Source organism: Asparagus officinalis, chromosome 6 (genome assembly GCF_001876935.1).
Source record: "Asparagus officinalis chromosome 6, Aspof.V1, whole genome shotgun sequence".
NCBI lineage: Eukaryota > Viridiplantae > Streptophyta > Magnoliopsida > Asparagales > Asparagaceae > Asparagus > Asparagus officinalis.
The window spans coordinates 3,954,889-3,974,069 of NC_033799.1; the positions used below are offsets into that span (position 1 = coordinate 3,954,889).

Below are 19,181 nucleotides of genomic sequence, written 5' to 3' on the forward strand. Positions count from 1 at the left end.
CATCATTGAAGCTCGGGATGCAGAATTCTTTGAGGATAAGTTTATCAAACATAAAGGCTTATTGCTCAAAGATGTAGCAGAGAATGCTAGTACATCAGATGCACAAGAGGAGCCAGTCAATGATGAAGGAGTTATCGAACCATCTTCCAAGCGCGTCAGAAGACAGAAAGATTTTGGAGATGACTTCATCACCTATAATGTGGAAGGAGATCCACAGACTTTTCAAGAAGCAATGCAGTCAACAGATGTTTTTTTGTGGAAAGAAGCTATAGATGATGAGATGGATTCATTAATCTAAAATCACACTTGGGAGCTGGTGGATGTACCTGAAGGTGCAAGGCCTATCAGTTGCAAGTGGATCTTCAAGAAGAAGCTTCGTCCTGATGGTACTATTGAAAAGTACAAAGCAAGACTAGTGACAAAAGGATTCTCTCAAAAAGAAGGTATAGATTTCTTTGATATCTATGCACCAGTTTGTAGGATCACTACCATCAGAGTGCTTATCGCATAGGTGGCGATTAAAAGGTTCGTCATACATCAGATGGATGTGAAGACTGCCTTTCTTAATGGAGATCTCACAGAAGAGATCTACATGGAGAAACCAGAAGGACTTGATGCTCCAGCTGGTATGGTTTGTAAACTTGTTAAGTCTTTATATGGACTTAAGCAGGCACCAAAACTCTGGCATGAGAAGTTTGATGGGATTGTTCGTAACAATGGGTATCAAGTCAGTGAATCTGACAAGTGCCTATACATCAAGGTCGCTAAAGGAAAGGTGATGGTTATCTGTCTCTATGTGGATGATATGCTCATCATCGGGAGTGATTTGAAGATAGTAATATCTACCAAGAAATTTCTCTCAACACAGTTCAGCATGAAGGACCTTGGAACTGTGGACGTGATTCTCGGAATCAAAATCATATACTCTGAAGAGGGTATTGGATTGTCCCAATCTCATTATGTCGAGAGCATGCTAAAGAAGTATGGATACTATGACCTGCCAGAACTGTCAGTGTCGTATGATTACAATAAGAAGCTTCGACTGAACACTGGAAGACCAATAGAGCAGCTGAGGTACTCAAAGATCATTGGGAGTCTCATGTATGCGATGAGCTGCACAAGGCCAGATATTGCATTCGCTGTAGGAATGCTTAGTAGGTTCACAAGTAATCCTGGAAAGCTTCATTGGGATGCTGTCCAGAGATTGATGAGATACTTGAAAGGAACTACAGGTCTGGACTTATTCTACACTGGATATCCGGGTGTAATCGAAGGCTATTCAGATGCGAGCTGGTGCTCAGAACCAGATGAGTGCAGATCTACTGGAGGATTTGTCTTCACTATGGGTGGAGCTGCCGTCTCGTGGAAATCGAAGAAGCAGACTATGATTGCACAGTCATCGATGGAATCTGAGTTCTTCGCACTTTGTGTTGCAGGAGACGAAGCTGAGTGGCTCAGTTGTATTCTTCGAGACCTTCCATTGACGGAATTGTAAGGCGCAATTACTATCTATTGTGATAATCAAGCGACGAGTGCTGTGGCAGCGAACTCGTTGTTCAATGAAAAGAAGCAGACCATTCGTCTGAAGCATGGCTCTTTGAGAGAGCTCATTTGTCAAGGAGCCATCTCTATGATTGACGTGCGATCTTCAGATAATATGGCTGATCCTTTGACTAAGGGTCTGAAAAAGGACATAGTCGAAAGGGCGTCAGCTGGAATGGGTCTCAAAGTTTTGTAAGTCTTACAAATACTTACCATGTTTATTAAATTATTAGTTCAAAGCTTATGCTACTAATAATAAGATAATTGGTTCAAAAGTCAAGCAAGATTTGCAAAAATTGGTAGTCTTACAAATACTTACCATTTACATCAAGTTATTAGTTCAAAGCTTATGCTACTAATGACAAGATAAATGGTTCAAAAGTCAAGTAAGATTTACAAGTGAAGGGTTCAAGTTTTCTTGGATTAGTCGGTGTCTAAGGCAATGTTTGAGGGTTGCGTAACGCACTTCGCAAGGAACGGGGTACTTAATTGATCTTTGATCAACCTCTAATACTATCCTTACCTGGCTGAACTACCCGAGTAAAACTTTGATCTTTTCACCCAGAATCCTATCATGTAAAGGGGATGACTATTAAGCCTTAATGGGTCCAAAGCATTTCGGATGCGGGGTGTTAGATAGGAAACACACCTAAAGGACTCAGCTAAAATCCTATAATAAGAGAGTATGACTCTTAAGCCTTAATAAAATCAAAACATTTCGGATGCAGGATGTTTGATAGGAAACATGCCTAAAGAACTCACCTATGCATGAGTGGAGATTTGGCCGTCTCCTATGGTGTATTGCGGAAAGATACCTAGAGCCCTGGCAGAAATCAGGACATGCACATGGCCATAAATGTGCAAAGATAAAGGCAAGGCAAAGGCAAAGGCAAAGGCAAAGGCAAAGGCAAATGTGATTCAAAGTGAAAACCACCACAGATAAGTTTGATCTTGTGTGATCGCTGGATTTTTAGACATATGCTGGTTCAAGTCTCTGCGACACCATGCACCTATCTTTTATTCAGTTGGTCTAAAGGAGGATTCAAGTCCTTGTGACATCTACCTTATGCACAACGATTGAAACAACGACACCGTTACAAGACACCAGTTTAAAAAACATGTGGGGGATTGTTAGATATTTTTTAAATGGGTCCTGTTTTCGTGGAAAGCTGCCTTCATCATTGATTTCATTAAACTTTAGTCGTTTACAAATGAATTCGAATAACGAAAATAAAAATTATAACTTTCTTGAAAATAAACACAAGATCCGTTTATCGGCTCTTGCTTGCGTGAGTTCTTTACCGGTGCCGGGGTTAATCCGTGGACGACCGCGAATCAGATCTGGTTGTTAAAAATTCGGCAGAGCTTCGCCTTCGTCGAGGAAGTATTTGATTTGAAGCGCTGAGATCGACCAAGCGAAATTAGGGCTCTTCTCGAGATCAAGACCAAGCCTGATCTCAAGGAAATGGAGGAAACAGGCTTCGGATCTCTCGAACTCTCCTTCTTTATGCTGAAGAACTCGCCAAGATCTGTCAACCCTTGCTGAAATTCGTGCCCCTTTGACTCCTCAATCCGGAAGCACCTCCTCGTCTTGATAATTAATCCCCAGCGCTGAAAGGAGGCCCTAGACTTGTATTTATAGGGCTCCGGATGCGAGTTTGTGGATAAGAATGAGTGATTTGACTTTATCTTCAGTCAATAACAGCCTAACCACGTTTGTAGATGATATCTAGGCAGTTGGAAACCCCTGGAACAGATAAATCCCGTCAAAACCGTCAAAAAACGAGTTTTCGGGTCAACACAGCGCGACGGGTCGCGCTGACCCGCGGGGGCGCGAGTCGGCCTTGGCCGACCGGGTCGGCCAAAGCCGACCCGCGCTGGTGCGGGTCGGTTTCGGCCGTCCCGCATCGGCGCGAGTTCCGAAGCCTGACACTTTCTTTTGGTTTTCCGACTCTTCCGGGACTTGTATTTTCCACCGTTTTGCGTGTTTGACCGTCTTGTTGACTTGCACACTTCGTTGTGGGATTGACTGTCGAACGCGCGTTGATTGATATACGCGCGTGTTGATTGATGCACGCGTGTTGACCGACGCGCACGAACTGATTGACGCGCGAACTGATTGACATGCACGCGTTAACTGATGCGCGTGTGTTGATTGACGCTCGTGAACTGATTGACGCGCACGTGTTGATTGATGCGCGCGTGCCACTTGGTTCGTCGTTTTGCTTCATGCGCTTGTCGACAACAGATAATCCTCTTAGACTCGGATAACGACGTTCATCGTCTTCTCTCCATCTCGAGCCGTGTGCGGACACCCATAGGCATTTTTAGACGCCTACAGGTCCCACACACAATTGTTTTTTCCTCACACATGGGCGGCTATGGAAATTTTTCTCTCTTTCAATGAACAGTAAAAACATGAGGGTTTTAAATTTCTTCGGCGGTGCCAAACTCAGAGAAATTTTTTGGGCGTGGGGCCTACATGCATAATAAAATATATTATTTTATTAGTACATAGTATTTTCCCAAACGCTATAAATAGACCATAAATCCTTAAGGAAAATCCATTCCAAAAACAACAATCAATATATACAGATATATATTGTAGAATAGCTAGTGCTCGTAGGAACAGTGCCTAGACCGAGAAGGTCTGATAGATCGAGGAGATCTTTGCCTGATAGATCAATGAGATCTTTGCCTGATAGATCGATGAGATCTTTGCCTGATAGATCGAGGAGATCTTTGTCTTATAGATCGAGGAGATCTTGATAGTACTGGGTCGGTGCACACCAGAGTACTGGACTGCTGTTCCTGAAAACAATTTGGCATTGGGATCCTTGCACCGGAGTAGGCCAAATAATGCTTTAAGCACAGCGTTTTACAAACGCACATCAGCTGAGTTGAAAATTTTAAATTACTGCACTTCAGTTTTCTGTTCAGTTTTTGCTATTATATATCTGTATTATTCCAGATTTAACCACAGGCGCCAACAAATTAAATGAATTTCAGAATAAACTTAATCTACGTAGGTGAATCCACATATTACTTTTATTTCTTCTTATATTTAAATAGGTAGGGAAAACTTTATCAATTAAGTAATCTGAAATTATGTGCGTAATGAAGGATGTTTAAGTATGAACTCACTCCTCTAAACTTAACTTTCAATTCATTTGTTGCTTAATAGCTAAAAGACTGTAGCTTTATGTAAAGATCTACATTTTTTCAGCTTATGCTCATTTCCATGGATAATGGGCTCAGGTAATAGTGAAGATGGATTAAAATTTTTATTTGTTAATTTCTTTCTTTTATATGTCCCTGTTTAATGAAGCAATATATTAAATTGCACATAATTTCTTCCCATCTATTTTTTTCTTAGTTATTATTGTTCGTGTGTAGACTGTATAGTTCTGTAAAAAATTGCATCGTCTTATCAGTGCATGCCTCGAACCTTTAGCCCGATATAATTCATTTACATATAAACATATATTTTTTATATTGTTGTTGTGTAGTTGTTTAAAATGGCATAGAAATGTATCTAATTTCTCTCATATAACCACCATCATAACTTCACCATCAATCTTAATATCCTTACTAATCTCAAATTAAATTCTCCAACCCTTCAACTTCATAAATATTAAATTAAATGTGATAATTTTATAACTTTATTAAAAAAACCAAAATTTCATAAATTCACAGAAAAGAATCCTAAAACTTTACAAACTGTAGACTAATGTTTATAAATTTAAGAAATAAACCTCATACAAAATTATATTCAATCTAGAAATTTAGCTGATGAGAAACTACTAATATATTCTCAAGGTTTTCTATGTTTAAGTCCAAAATCAAACTTTTCAATAAATTATATAATAAAATTATTTAAAAAAATTTAGAACATAAGACAAATACATAGACATGCAACACACATGCACTATCCCTCCTTTATATATAATAAGAAAGGAGTAGTGTTTTTAAATGCACAAAAAACTAACACATGTCATCTAAGTGCATGGCATATGTCATATTAAAAAATTACCATGTATCATTCTCTCATATAAGAAGATCACATGTGGACACCTAATCTTATTTTTACCTAATTAAGAAATTTCATCAAATTAAAATTATATACAATTAGAACATTGTAATCATCAATTACTTTGTAATCCTAATAAAAATTATAACTATCCATAATTAAAAAAAAATCTCATAATCATATGTCTCTTTTATATACAAATTAGTGAAATTTTCCTGAATCTTATCCTATTAGAAACTGATATGTTGACAAGTAAGCCTAAGAATAATGATAAAATTAAATTTATCCATAATTAGAAAATTCTAATTATCAAAATCCTCCTTTTTAATCCTCTTTAGTAACAACAATCCTTATCAACTTAAAACTATCTATAATTCGGAAATTCTCTTAATGAAAGCCTTATTTATATGAAAGAAGTTTTCAAAATTAAAAATCTATCAACTGCCCTATTAAAAATATAAAAATTATAAAAAATTTCGTTTTCAATTATCAACTTCCTTATTGAAAATCTAAAAATTACCATAAAAATTCCAAAAACTATAAACTATGCTCTAAGATCCAAAAATTAGAAATAGCCTCCTAATAAATATAAATGTTCAAAATGGTACAAAAATTAGAAACTTGCGAACAATTCCTTAAGATTGAAAAACTACAAATAAACCCCTGAGAAATTTCAAAAATTATAAATAACATAACAAAATTCATAAAATTACAAACTTCCCTTTTAAAATCCATAAGATACAAACAATCCATTTAGAGTTAAAAAAAAGCACAAAAGTCCCATGAAAAATTGAAAGATAAAAATAGTACTCTGAAATTTTACCATTGTTTTAAAATTTTATGACCAACCTCTTAATATTTTTAAAAATTATAAATATCCCCTTGAAAATTTTTATAAGTGGACTTTTGAAAATTTCACAATTGGCCCCATGGAAGTTGCAAAAATAACATTTACACTGTTAAAAATTTTGAAATATTACTAACAACTTCCTAAAAGTTTATAAATTGAACCCTTGAAAGTTTCAAAAAGTACAAATATCCCATGAAAATTATAAACTGCCCCTTTAAAATCCATAAATTACAAATATTCCCTAAAAATTTATGAACAATCTTCTAAAAAGATAAAACACTACAAACAACGCCTTGAAATTTTACAAACAAACCCCTAAAAATTTTATAACCAGCCGCTTTATATTTTTAAAAATTAGAAATATTCCCTTGAGAATTTTAAAACAATCATTGAAAATTTTACAATTGACCCACAAAAGTCACTAAAGTAATGAATACCATGCTAAAAATTTCAAATATTATAAATAATTCATTAAAGGTTTTACCAAAAAATCCCTTAAAAGTTTTTAGAATTACAAATATCCACAAAGAATTTTTAAAAAGCCCATGAAGTTTTTGTAAATTACAAATAACCTAATAAAACTTTACAAAACAGCACCCTAAAAACTTTACAGCCACCCCTTAAAAATTATAAAAATATAAATAACCCTCGATATCTTACAAAATCACCCAAAAATCCTAAGATTATCCCTAATTTAACATATTATTCTATAATACTATAATACATTAGTGTGGGGAATATGTGAGGTGAGAGGGTATAATAGTGATGGGACGTCCTACGTCCTGAATGCTAGGGGATAATGAAACTCTTTACTACCCATTTTGGGATTAAAGGGAAGTCCTGATCCCGTTCATGTCATAATCTCAACAGAGCCAAACATGAGCACTGATTTAAATCTTGGGATATTGAAATCCCAACTGTTTTTTAGTTGTTAAAAATTATAAATTTTTATTTAGATTGTAAAGGAAAGATTGCTGGCTAAGTTATCTAATTTTAAATTTTAAACTTATGATTTTAATTTATTTGTGAAAAACCCTACCATTCCAAGTATCTACTATAACTAATCAAAAAATTATATTCTCTTCTTCTCATGATAACATAGCAAAAAGAAGTGATCATTGTTTTTCCCCTTCATAAGTATTTAAAGTATTAGTTAAAAGATGATTTGTAAGTTATAATCTACAAAAAAATCTTTATCAAATCATATATCTTTTATTACACTAGGATAGCTTACTTATCTGTAGGGCGTATATATTGGATAACAGGTCCCTAATCTGTTTTTGTAACAGGTTATTAGGATTCCTAATCTATTTTGGTAACATGATTCTTAATCTGTTTTGGTAACATGTTAATAGGATTCCTAATTTATTTTGTTTTTGGTTTTAGAATTCCTAGTCTGTTTTGGTTTTAGGTTTTCTATATATATGGAACGCATTAGAAGAGATTAAGATCATCAAAAAGAGGAGAGTTATAATAAGAGATTAGAGAGACTTTTGAGCATTGTGAGATGAAGATATTGTGAGCAAGTTTAAAGCTTTGGTTGAGGGTTAGTTTGTGAGTTTTGTGAGATTGTAACCCTTTGTACTCTCCTTGATTTAGTGGAATCTCCCCATCCTCTCCCCGTTGACGTAGGCAAATTACCGAACCACGTATATCTCCGTGTTTATGATTGATCTGTCATATTTTAGTTTTGGATTGTGCTCGTGTGTGATTGGTTATTCTTCTCCCGTGCTTACGACTTGTTTGGTGAGCGAGCATGCTTCCGCATAGGCGTGCGACAGTATATACCAACATACATAAACCAAGGAAATTAAAATAATCTGTAGGAATTGTACTAGTAATACAATCCTTTTTTTAATTAAAAATGTTACTTTGATATATGTTTGTTATACGCAGATGGTGGGAAGAACTGGATCTAGTACACAAAGTTGATTTCTCAAGGGACCGCATAGTTGAAGGTTACCTATGGATGAATGGAACTATATGGGAACCCAAATTTTCTAAGTGCAGGAAGGTAGTGGCAAAGTTTAATACCGTTGGATTTGTGATCGATGATTTTTATGATATACACGCCACACTAGAAGAAGCCCAACTATTCACAACGGCAATTAGAAGGTTCGTAAGCGACACAAAACTCTTTATTCATCTCCATGTTTCATGTATTTTCAATAACATCTTATTGTAGGGTAATTTCACAAAACCCCCTGCATCTTGGGCACAAACTTGTATATCTCTTTCAACTATTAAAAAAGGGTTTTATATATATATATATATTATATATTCTACTATTCTATATATTAGTATATTATATATCCCCTCAACTAGTATGTATATATTTAAATTTCCCGTCCAAATCATTGATTGTCTTTCAAATTGTTTCTTTCCTTAAAATGTGACCAGCTAGTTGTTGTGTGTTTGTTCTGGTCACATGAATTCCTTTACTTCAAAATTTCCATTTGTCATAATTCAAACTCATTACTCTTCCGATAACACTTAATTTTATGAGGTTTCCCAATAGTTTCAGGGTGGCTAATATAATTTTTTGAAAAGTTCTAGGACTTTTCTCTGATTTAATAAAGTTCATTGTGGTTGTGCGTAAAAACCCCAAAATTATTATTTATATTTTATTTGTGTGTGTGTGTGTGGGGGGGGGGGGGGGGGTTGTTGGAATAACTCAATATAGTAATAAGAACTAGTTTAAGTGATGTTTTAATTTGGCGCAGAGGTATACGTGAAACTAATTAATCTGTGTTAGAAAAGAATATCTACTATATATAGATCATACTTATTTATCTAATATGACTAAGTTAGCGACACTAACATAATTAAAATTTGACATTTTAATTTTTCCACTTGTTTCATTTATTAGGTGGGATCTCAAGGCCATGGAAGGCCTCCCAGATTACCTGAAGTTATGCTATTTGGCAGTATATAATTTGGTTAATGAGTTCGCATATGTTTTCCTCAAGGACTTCGGATTTGACATCAGATCTCACTTAATAAAAGAGGTATATATAATAACTTCATGTCACATTCATCAGCTGTACTCTGAAGAGCACACCTACTTACTTACATCCTCGTCCTGTTTTATTACTAGCTACATAATTAAATACTAAGTAGCTAAACCCCAAGGCGCATGCATCTTCAGTTAATTAACCTTAATTAATTAATTTGCTAATACTGATCATGTGCTGATTGTTTTATTCAGTGGAAACGTCTGTGTGAGTCATACTTGAGAGACGCACAATACATTCACGAGGGCGTAACGCCGTCTCTTGAGAAATACGTGGAAAATGGTTGGATTTCAGTTGGCTATCCATGTATGCTCGTCCATGCATTTTATTTTGTAGGCCACGATTTTACAGAAAAATCACTCGATCTTTGGGAGCACTCACACCAACTACTCTACCTCACTGGAGTCCTCACTCGACTTATGGATGACTTGGCTCCTTCTAAGGTATGAAATAAAATGAGTACATTAGTCACTTTGTTATATTTATCATTTAAATTCTTAATCATGATTAAATTTATTTGTTAACCAAGGACAACTAGTATCACACCCAAAAATGTTAAATTAATAAGGGAATATTACCTCAATTTCGACCCATCTTTAACCAGGTAAACTAATTTTGAATCACCTAAAAATCTTTGAGGGGACTAATTTCAATTTGATGACTTGAGAAACTAATTTCAAAATATGAACGATTTGTACTCTCTTCCTCCCTTAACTATCTGGGATATTTTATATGAAGTAGAGCTGACCTGCCGAGGATGGTCAGGCGAGGAAACTCGCCTGCCGAGGTGAAGTCGCCTATTCGAGATCGCAGGCGAGGTGTGAGGCGAGGTTCGATCTCGCCTGCAGGCGAGATGTTGTGAGGCGACTTCGAGCTCGCCTGTAGGCGGGGCTGGACAGGCGAAAGCAAGGTGTCGTCTGTCGTGTGCGCGGGGCTCGAGGTGATCGCGAGGCTCAACGTGGAGGGGAAGCCAGCTGGAGGAGGAGCTCGCCTCGCCCTAGGGTTTCCCTATAAAAGGGAAACCCTTGTTCACGATCTGATGGGAGCGAGCAAGTCAGAGAGAGATTGGTGGCGGAGCTTTGAGAAAGCAGAGCTCTCTCCGATTTGGGATTTAAATCCCTTTTGTTCTCTGTGATTTGGTTTTCCCCTTTTGTCCTCTTCTCATTAATTTGTGGAGGAGTTGGTGTATTTATTTGGGGAAGTTGAGTTATTTAAGAGAGATTGAACAGTGTTTTAAGTTAAAACAATGTTATTGTTTTGAGAGATCTCAAGCTTGAGATCTTCTCTCTTATTTGTAATTTCTTATGACTAATAAGAAATTATTTGTGCCGCTACCGTGGACGTAGGCAAATTGCCGAACCACGTAAATATCTGTGTTTGTGATTTGCTTGTCATATTTAATTATTGGATTGTACCCGAGTTGGGTTTGTTAATCTTCTCCCGTGCTCACCGACTCGTTCGGTGTGCGAGCACGCTTCTGTAAAGGCACACAACAATTGATATCAGAGCTCCAGATTTGAGATATAAGGTTTTGACATTGGGTGGAGGAAGATTCAGTTTGGAAGCTTGGTTCTTGGAGTTCTAAGTTTCGGTGGAGATAGCGTTGAGGAGTGCCGTGATGATCTTGCTTTCCTTGTGTGGTTAGGAGATCAATTTGGAATCCGATTTAGGGGTCAGTTGGGTATCTTTTTAATTCTATCAAAGTTTGGATCTTTCTTTGTAATTCGAAGATTGTGAGTGTGGGAGAAGTAACTGGAGAAAGCAGCAAGAATATGTCAGGTACAGTTCAAGTTGGTTTTCAGAACACTAAGATTAGTGTTATAAAATATGACGATAAAATCAACTTTGGTTTGTGGATGAGCGACGTACAGGAAGCACTCAATGCTCAGAATTTAGAGGAGACCATCATGGTCCAAGAGAGACCACCTAAATATGAAGAGTCGGTATGCGAAAAGATGAATAGGAACGCTTGTGGGATGATCAGGTCCTGTTTGAAACAGGAGCTGGAATACGATGTGATTGGGATGACGTCTACAATGAAGATGTGGGAGATTCTCAACAATAAGTACCTTACGAAGAGTGTTGAGAACCGTTTGTACTTGCTGTAGATTATTCAAATTTTAGATGTCCCGAGGCACCTCACCAGCGGCTCATGTGAAAAACTACACTAAGTTGTTATCGGACTTGGCGAATGTTGATGAGAAGATATCGGATGAGTACAAGACGATTATTTTGTTATGCTCCTTACCGGATGAGGAATATGATACCTTCGTACTCACTCTGTTGAATGGGAGATCTTCTATCAGCTATAGTGAAGTTACTAACGCTTTAACGAATTATGATTTGAGGAGGAAGGACAAGGAGACTTCCCGCGCTAGTACTTCAGGAGAGGCCTTGTCGACGAGAGGTAGAAGCCCATATCCGAGAGGTGACAATAGAGGAAGGTCAAAGTCAAGAGGCCATCACCAATTAGCTAAAAACTAGTGTGCGTTCTACAAGGAACATGGACATTGGAAAAGAGATTGTCCAAAGATCAAAGAGAAGGAGAATAGCAAGAAAAAGGGCCTGAAGGCCAATGAGGTGAATATTACGAAAGGCGATGATTCCGATGATTCGAGCTTTTCTCTATTGATACTCCGAAGGTGAATTATTTGGATGTATCAGATTGGATGCTTGATTCTGACGCTACTTATCATGTGACTCCTAGGCGAGATTGAGTTTCATCATTTGAGAGACTCGATGGGGGTGTTGTAGTCATGGGAAATGATCAATCCTGTGGTATTTGTGGGATAGGTACCATGCGGATTCGGGTGCACGATGGAGTAGTTCGTGAGTTGAAAGAGGTGAGATTTGTTCCTCAGCTGAAGAAGAATCTTATCTCAGTTAGAGCTTTAGAGGCGAAGGGATTCAAGGTGATCTTTGAGGACGCTGTAGCAAAGGTTACTAAGGAATCTTTGGTGGTGATGAAGGGAGTCCGCAGTAGAAATTTGTATTATCTGAAGGGGAGCACCGAAGTTAGCTAGGTAGCTTTAGCTATTTCAGAGGCGGACATGAGTAGACTTTGGCACTATAGGTTGGGGCACACAGGTGAGAAGTCACTGCAGGCTTTGTGCAAGCAGGGGCTATTAAAGGGAGCCAAGAGTGGAAAGATTGAGTTCTGTGAGCACTGTGTTCTTGGTAAGAAGACGAAGGTGAAGTTCGAGACTGCCATTCATAGGACGAGGGGCATCCTGGATTACGTGCACATAGACGTTTGGGGTCCTACCAAGACTGCATCACTTAGTGGTCGACATTGGTTCGTCACTTTTGTAGATGACTATTCTAGGCGTTGTTGGGTGTACACCATGAAGCATAAAAATGAAGTACTAGATTTGTTTGTGGAGTGGAAGAAGAGATTAGAACTGCAGACTGGGATAAAGATCAAGACGTTGCGATCCGATAATGGTGGTGAGTATACTTCTGACCCCTTTCAGCAGCTATGTCGAGACGAGGGTATAGAGAGACACTTCACAGTTAGTCATACATCGCAGCAGAATGGGTGGCAGAGAGGCTGAATCGGTCTTTACTGGAGAAGGTCCGATGATTATTTTCGCAAAGTGGTTTGGAGAAGATCTTTTGGAATGAGGCATTATCATTTGCGAGCCACCTCATTAACAGACTGCCTTCATCTGCGATTGAGGGGAAGACCCTTATGGAGAAGTGGTCGGGAAAGCCAGCACATGATTATGACCAGCTCAAGGTATTTAGGTGCCCTGCATTTTATCATGTGAGAACAGATAAATTGGAACCTCGAGCTAGGAAGGCCATATTTGTAGGATTAAATCGTGTTGTCAAGGGATACAAGCTATGGGATCCAGTTGATAGGAAGATTGTGCTGAGTAGGGATGTCACGTTCGATGAAGCTTTTATCTTGAAGCTTCCCAGCTCTCATCAGGCGGAGAACGACCCGACGAAGGAGATATCGCATGTGGTGGAGATCGATGCAGCTCCACATTGTCCAGATGGTACAATATCCATTAGAGTGCCGACTGAGGTAACGCCAGGCGATCAAGACAATAACGAGGAGGATACAGGTACAGATGTGCAAGATCAGGGACCGGCGGTTCAAGTTCAGGATTCGATTGCGGTTCGGAGACAAAGGAGAGACATACAAACGCCAGCACGGTATACCGACACAGTAGTTGCGTATGCACTTCCGATGGAGAATATCGATGAGTTATTGCTTATTACATTCAGAGAGGCCGAGCAGAGTTTGGAGGCTGATTCGTGGCAGGTAGTTATACATGAGGAGATTGAGTCTCTTCATAAGAACGATACATGGGAGCTTGTTCAGCTTCCAAAAGGGCGGAAGAGGGAGTGCTATGAAGAGACAATGCAAGTGAGTGAATCTCAGCAGTGGGAGCATGCAATGCAGGAGGAGATGGATTCTCTACTCACTAATGAGACATGGGAGCTAGCCCAACTATCTGCACAGAAGAAGGTCTTACATAACAAATGGGTCTACCGGGTTAAGTAAGAGAGTGATGAAAGTAAGAGATTGAAGGCCATATTAGTAGTGAAGGGGTTTTAACAGCGGGAAGGAGTGGACTACATGGAGATATTTTCTCCTGTTATGAAGCTCACAACCATCAGAGTGGTGTTGAGTTTGGTAGCTGCAGAAGACCTCTTTCTTGAGCAGTTAGATGTAAAGACTGTCTTTCTTCATGGTGACTTGGATGAAGAAATCTACATGAAAGCTTCATTGAAGAAGGAAAGGAAGAGATGGTGTGCAAGCTCAAGAAGAGCTTATATGGTTTGAAATATGCTCCGAGACAGTGGTATAAGAAGTTTGATAACTTCATGCAAAAAAATGGCTATAGAAGATGCAATTCGGATCATTGTTGTTATTTCAAAAGGTTCGAGTCTAGCTTCATTATCTTGTTATTATATCTTAATGACATGTTGGTAGCAGATGCGTGTTTAGAAGATACTAGGAAAGATACACGTGCATTGCACGTGGTTATTTGTTCAGTTTATTTCATTAGTATAACTTGCTTGTAAAAGTGTTTCGTTTAAATCTTCACTTGATGACGTAATATTATCTGTGAAATTTCTTAATACTTACATTTTATGTATCTTCAGCTTTCATTTTATGTGTCGTTGTGACCATAAGCAATGTAAGCTACAAATTATTGGAAAAGATTATTCTCTTATAAACCATGAGCAATGTAAGCTACACATTATTCAAAAAGATTATTCGCTCATATAACAATCAATGTCTTTAATGCCTCAAATCTAATAATAACAGATGACATAAAATTCTTGTGAAGTAAAAAGGAAAAGAGAAAAAATCTTGTCTTAATTCCTAAAGATTGTAGAATAAGAAAACCTATCATCATTTAAGAAAACATTTCCATAAGTTTGCAAAGATAACCACATTGAACTATTAGGTTGCTCAATTCTTATTATTTTAATATTAATTCATCAAATCATTGAAATAGCTATTACATCCGTATTTCTTAAGTTATTTTGATATTAGATTCTCCAATCAAGAGAAAAAGAAAAGCAATTAGAGGGAAATTAGTCCCTCAAATTGCTAATTATACCATTGATTTGAATGACTAATTTCAAATAACTTAAGAAAGGGAAATTAGTCCCTCAAATTGCTAATTATACCATTGATTTGAATGACTAATTTCAAATAACTTAAGAATTGAGTTTCCTAATAATAATTTCAATGCTTTGATGGACTAATTTCAAAATATGAAAGGTTTGGGGAACTACTATAAAAAAACTTTAATCAATTAATTTTTGTTAATAATTAATTAATTCCATAATTTTGTATCAATCAATTGGTTAAAATTGACATGTGCAATGCATATTATGTTTACAATGCTAATGTGCTTTAAGCTTCTTTCCACTCTTTAGTTGTTTACCAAATCTAATTTGATCAATTTTTTATTAATTTGTTTTGAATGAAGAGAGCTTTAATTCGGGAGTTTAACCTTCTTTATACTCTTTAGTTGTCAACCAATTCTAATAAGATTAATTTTTTATTAATTAGTTTTGAATTGAGAGAGCTTTAATTCAGGTGTTTAATTTTGATTTAATGGCTTTAGTTGATAACCAATTATAATTAGGATAAGAATGTTAATATTGAAAAGGATTAGGGGTAAAATTGACCAATAAAAGTTTTTCAAGAACTCTCACTTTTAAAGGGAGTATGATAAACAGTTTGAATAAAGCAGCTAGCAAAGAAAATTATAATGAAGGATCTGGGTGCAACAAAGCAGATTCTAGGGATGCGAATCAGTATGGATGAAGCTGAAGGGACGTTGAGAAGCTGAATACATTGAGAAGGTACTTCAGAGGTTCAATATGCAGAATGCTAAAGTTATTAGCATGCCTCTTGGAAGTCAGTTCAAGTTATCCGAGGAGCAATCGCCTAAGATAGATGCAGATAGAGAGCATATGAGCAGAGTGCCATGTTCTTCGGCCATTGGGAGTCTCATGTACGCGATAGTTTGCATGAGGCCAGACATCGCCCATGTAGTGGGAGTTGTGAGCAGGTTTGCTAGCAATCTAGGGAAGCAGTATTGGGAGGCCGTGAAGTGGATATTACGATACTTGAGGGGAACAACAAATAAACCACTTTGTTTCAGGAGGAAGGAGTTGGTGCTGCAGGGATACGTGGATGCGGACTTCGCCGATGATTATGATACGAGGCGAAGCACCACAGGGTATGTTTATACCTTAGCGTCGACAGCAGTGAGCTGAGTCTCACGTCTGTAGAAGATTGTGACTTTGTATACAACAGAGGCTAAGTATGTCGCGGTGACCAAAGCAAACAAGGAGATGATCTGGTTGAAATGGTGCTTGGAAGAGTTGGATTTGAAGCAAGGAAGAGGTGTTCTTTATTGTGATAGCCAGAGCGCTATACATCTTACCAAAAATCTAGTATACCATGCCAGAACAAAGCACATCGACGTAAAATACCATTTTATACGCTCGCTAGTTGAAGACGAAAAGTTACATTTAATAAAGATTTTGGGGAGTCAAAATCCGTCAGATATGTTGATGAAGGCAGTCACCATTGAGAAACTAGAGTTATGCGCAACTTCAGTTAGTCTTCATGAGTAGAAGATGAAGGCAGAGCCACACTACGAGGATCGGTGAGATCGCCGGGATGTTGATGATTGAAGAAGGGATTTTCCATGGAAGAGAAGATACTTGCGAAGAGGGGAGAGTTCGGGAGAACTCGTTGATGGCGCTTTGGTCTCCAAGTGTGAGATTGTTAGTCTAAAGTGTAGACCCAAAGTTGAAGCCGAAGCTGGAATCAAGAAGATGAAGAAAAATCAACGAAACAGGAAAACAACTACACGATCGACCGCGAACGTGCACAGGAACTCAGGAGAGGCTGGAGTTGAAGGCGGTCGACCGCGTCGGTCGACCGCGCGGACCCTGTAGGGATTTTTGGTCTCGGGAATCAGTTCGGTCGACCGTCACGGTTGACCGTGAATACCCTGTAGGATTTTTAGGTTCTGTCATTTGATACGGTCGATCGTCGCGGTTGTTAGACCCTAGAGGGGGGGTGATTAGGGTCTTATGCTAATCTAATTCCAATTAAAAGCTAATTAAAATTATATAGATCAATATGTTCTTGCAAGAGATAGATATGAACAATAAGAACAATAAGAGTATGCACAAATAAAATATGAGACAAGCAAAACACAAACACACGATATGTTTACGAGGTTCAGTCCCCACGACCTGCGTCCCCGCTCCTCACCTCGAGGAGATATCCACTATCACAATCCGGTTTGGAAGCCGGAACTTCTACACACTCGGTTTACAAGTTCACCGAAAACTCTCACACTACACAATCACTCAACAATCACACTTTACACACTAAGTGTAGGAATCTAGCCCGTGTCCTCCTCCTCAAGTGCTCGATTACAACCTCTCCCTAGGTTCGTCAATCGACGCCACTCCTATTGGATTTGACCCCGTCTCTCTCTCCTCACACTTCTCTCGGTGTACAAGTGTATTACAAGTGATTCTCACAAATAAAAGTTAAATACAATGATTTGTTCTCAATTAACAAGTGAGAACACAATGAAGCTCACACTCACTAAATCACACCTCACAACCCACAATATATAATATGGAAATATCAAGCTCAATAAGTGTGTGTGATAATAGTGAATCAAACTCAATAAATAACTTAATGAATATAGCTAATCAATTGAAAGTGAGATAATAAGCTATATGGAAAGAGTTTAGAAAAAACTTCTCAATAAACAAGAGAGCTGAAGAATATGATCCCAATGGAATATGAGAGCCTCTTCTTGTTGTAGAAAACTTTCTCTTGAAAACAGATTAACGAAACACTTCTTAAACAGCTCTTAAACGTGATTAATATCTTGCTAAACAGTAAACTTGGATTTCTTGATTGATAGAGAAGAAGAGCAGCAATAGGGTATATATAGCACCCAATACAACAGCTAGAAATAGGTGAAAGACCAAAAAACCCATTTGAAAAACTAGCTGTTAGGCTCAGTTTGTCAACTCGTCGGTCGACCGATACGGTCGACCGATTAGTTCAAAAAACCCTGAGAAAATATGTTTTGAAGCTGGCGGTCGACCGACGCAAATTTCGGTCGACCGAATGGAAATTTCGGTCGACCGACGGAAATTCCGGTCGACCGGAAAAACACAAGAAAGTTTCTCAGAAACCAGACAAGCGTCGGTCGACCGTATCGGTCGACCGAAAACTGATATGGGTAAAATGACAGGTTTTGGGCAGTTTTGAAAATTCGTTAAAAATATCAATTCATATCCAAAAATAGTGAAACTTTGGGGAAAGTTTATAAATGATGAAATGAACATGTTTGAAAAGGAATTTTTGGAAAAACAAATTTCGTTTGTGAAAACTACCTGGTTTTGAAAAATGCTTGGAAAACCTGTATTTTTATGAAAGTGAAAGATGATATAGGACTTGTAAATATTCATATATATATTGTGCATATATTATATGTATATAATAAAGTATGAGAGAGCTGTAAACAAGAGATAAAGATATTTTAACAATGTTTTAAGAAAAATCATCTATATGATATAAAACGTCAAAAATCGTGTTAAGTGTATATATATTGAGCTTAGATATCATCATACAATATATGTAAGTAAACTAAACAAATACCTAGGTAAATCCACGCAGATGAACTTGAATCTTTAACGCTGTGTTGAAATACCTGAAAAGAGAACATAAACACAAAACACTGGAAAAACTTATTAGTAATAAATTGTTTGTCAAATCATCATCAAAACTATAGGGTCAACAATCTCCCCCTTTTTGATGATGGCAAACAAATTATACATGAATATGAAGTATACACTGATAATCCACATATAAGCCAAAACAAGAATAAATGACCATCTATATAAAACATACATGACCATATATAACAGAATTAATTTGTAAGCTATATATGTGGTAGTTTTTCTCCCCCTTTGACAACATCAAAAAGAGGGAAAAATGAAAGATAGGAGCAATGCTCCCCCTGCTTATAAGCATAGATAAGAGAAGTAAAGAAATTTATGTCAAAAACTCCCCCTGTCAAATAGACTAGATGACATCAATAGAGTATATATACAGGAGCTAAACTGACAACTATTCAACAAACATGTGTATCAATGATACAAGTAACTCAATTTCTGTAAGCAAAACATGACTATTTCTTAATCATGTATTGATCATAAAAAA

The 19,181-nt window shown here is 37.4% G+C and overlaps 1 protein-coding gene across 3 annotated transcripts in view; it reads left to right on the plus strand.

Annotated features, from left to right (window-relative positions):
• Window positions 1–19,181, plus strand: part of LOC109846410 ((-)-alpha-terpineol synthase-like) — a 44,651-nt gene that overhangs the window by 17,229 nt on the left and 8,241 nt on the right. For all 3 annotated transcript variants that reach the window (XM_020415647.1, XM_020415648.1, XM_020415649.1), the window contains 3 exons: window positions 8,319–8,537; window positions 9,292–9,430; window positions 9,631–9,879. In XM_020415647.1, coding sequence (XP_020271236.1) covers window positions 8,319–8,537; window positions 9,292–9,430; window positions 9,631–9,879 — 607 coding nt within the window. The remainder of the gene's footprint in view (window positions 1–8,318; window positions 8,538–9,291; window positions 9,431–9,630; window positions 9,880–19,181) is intronic.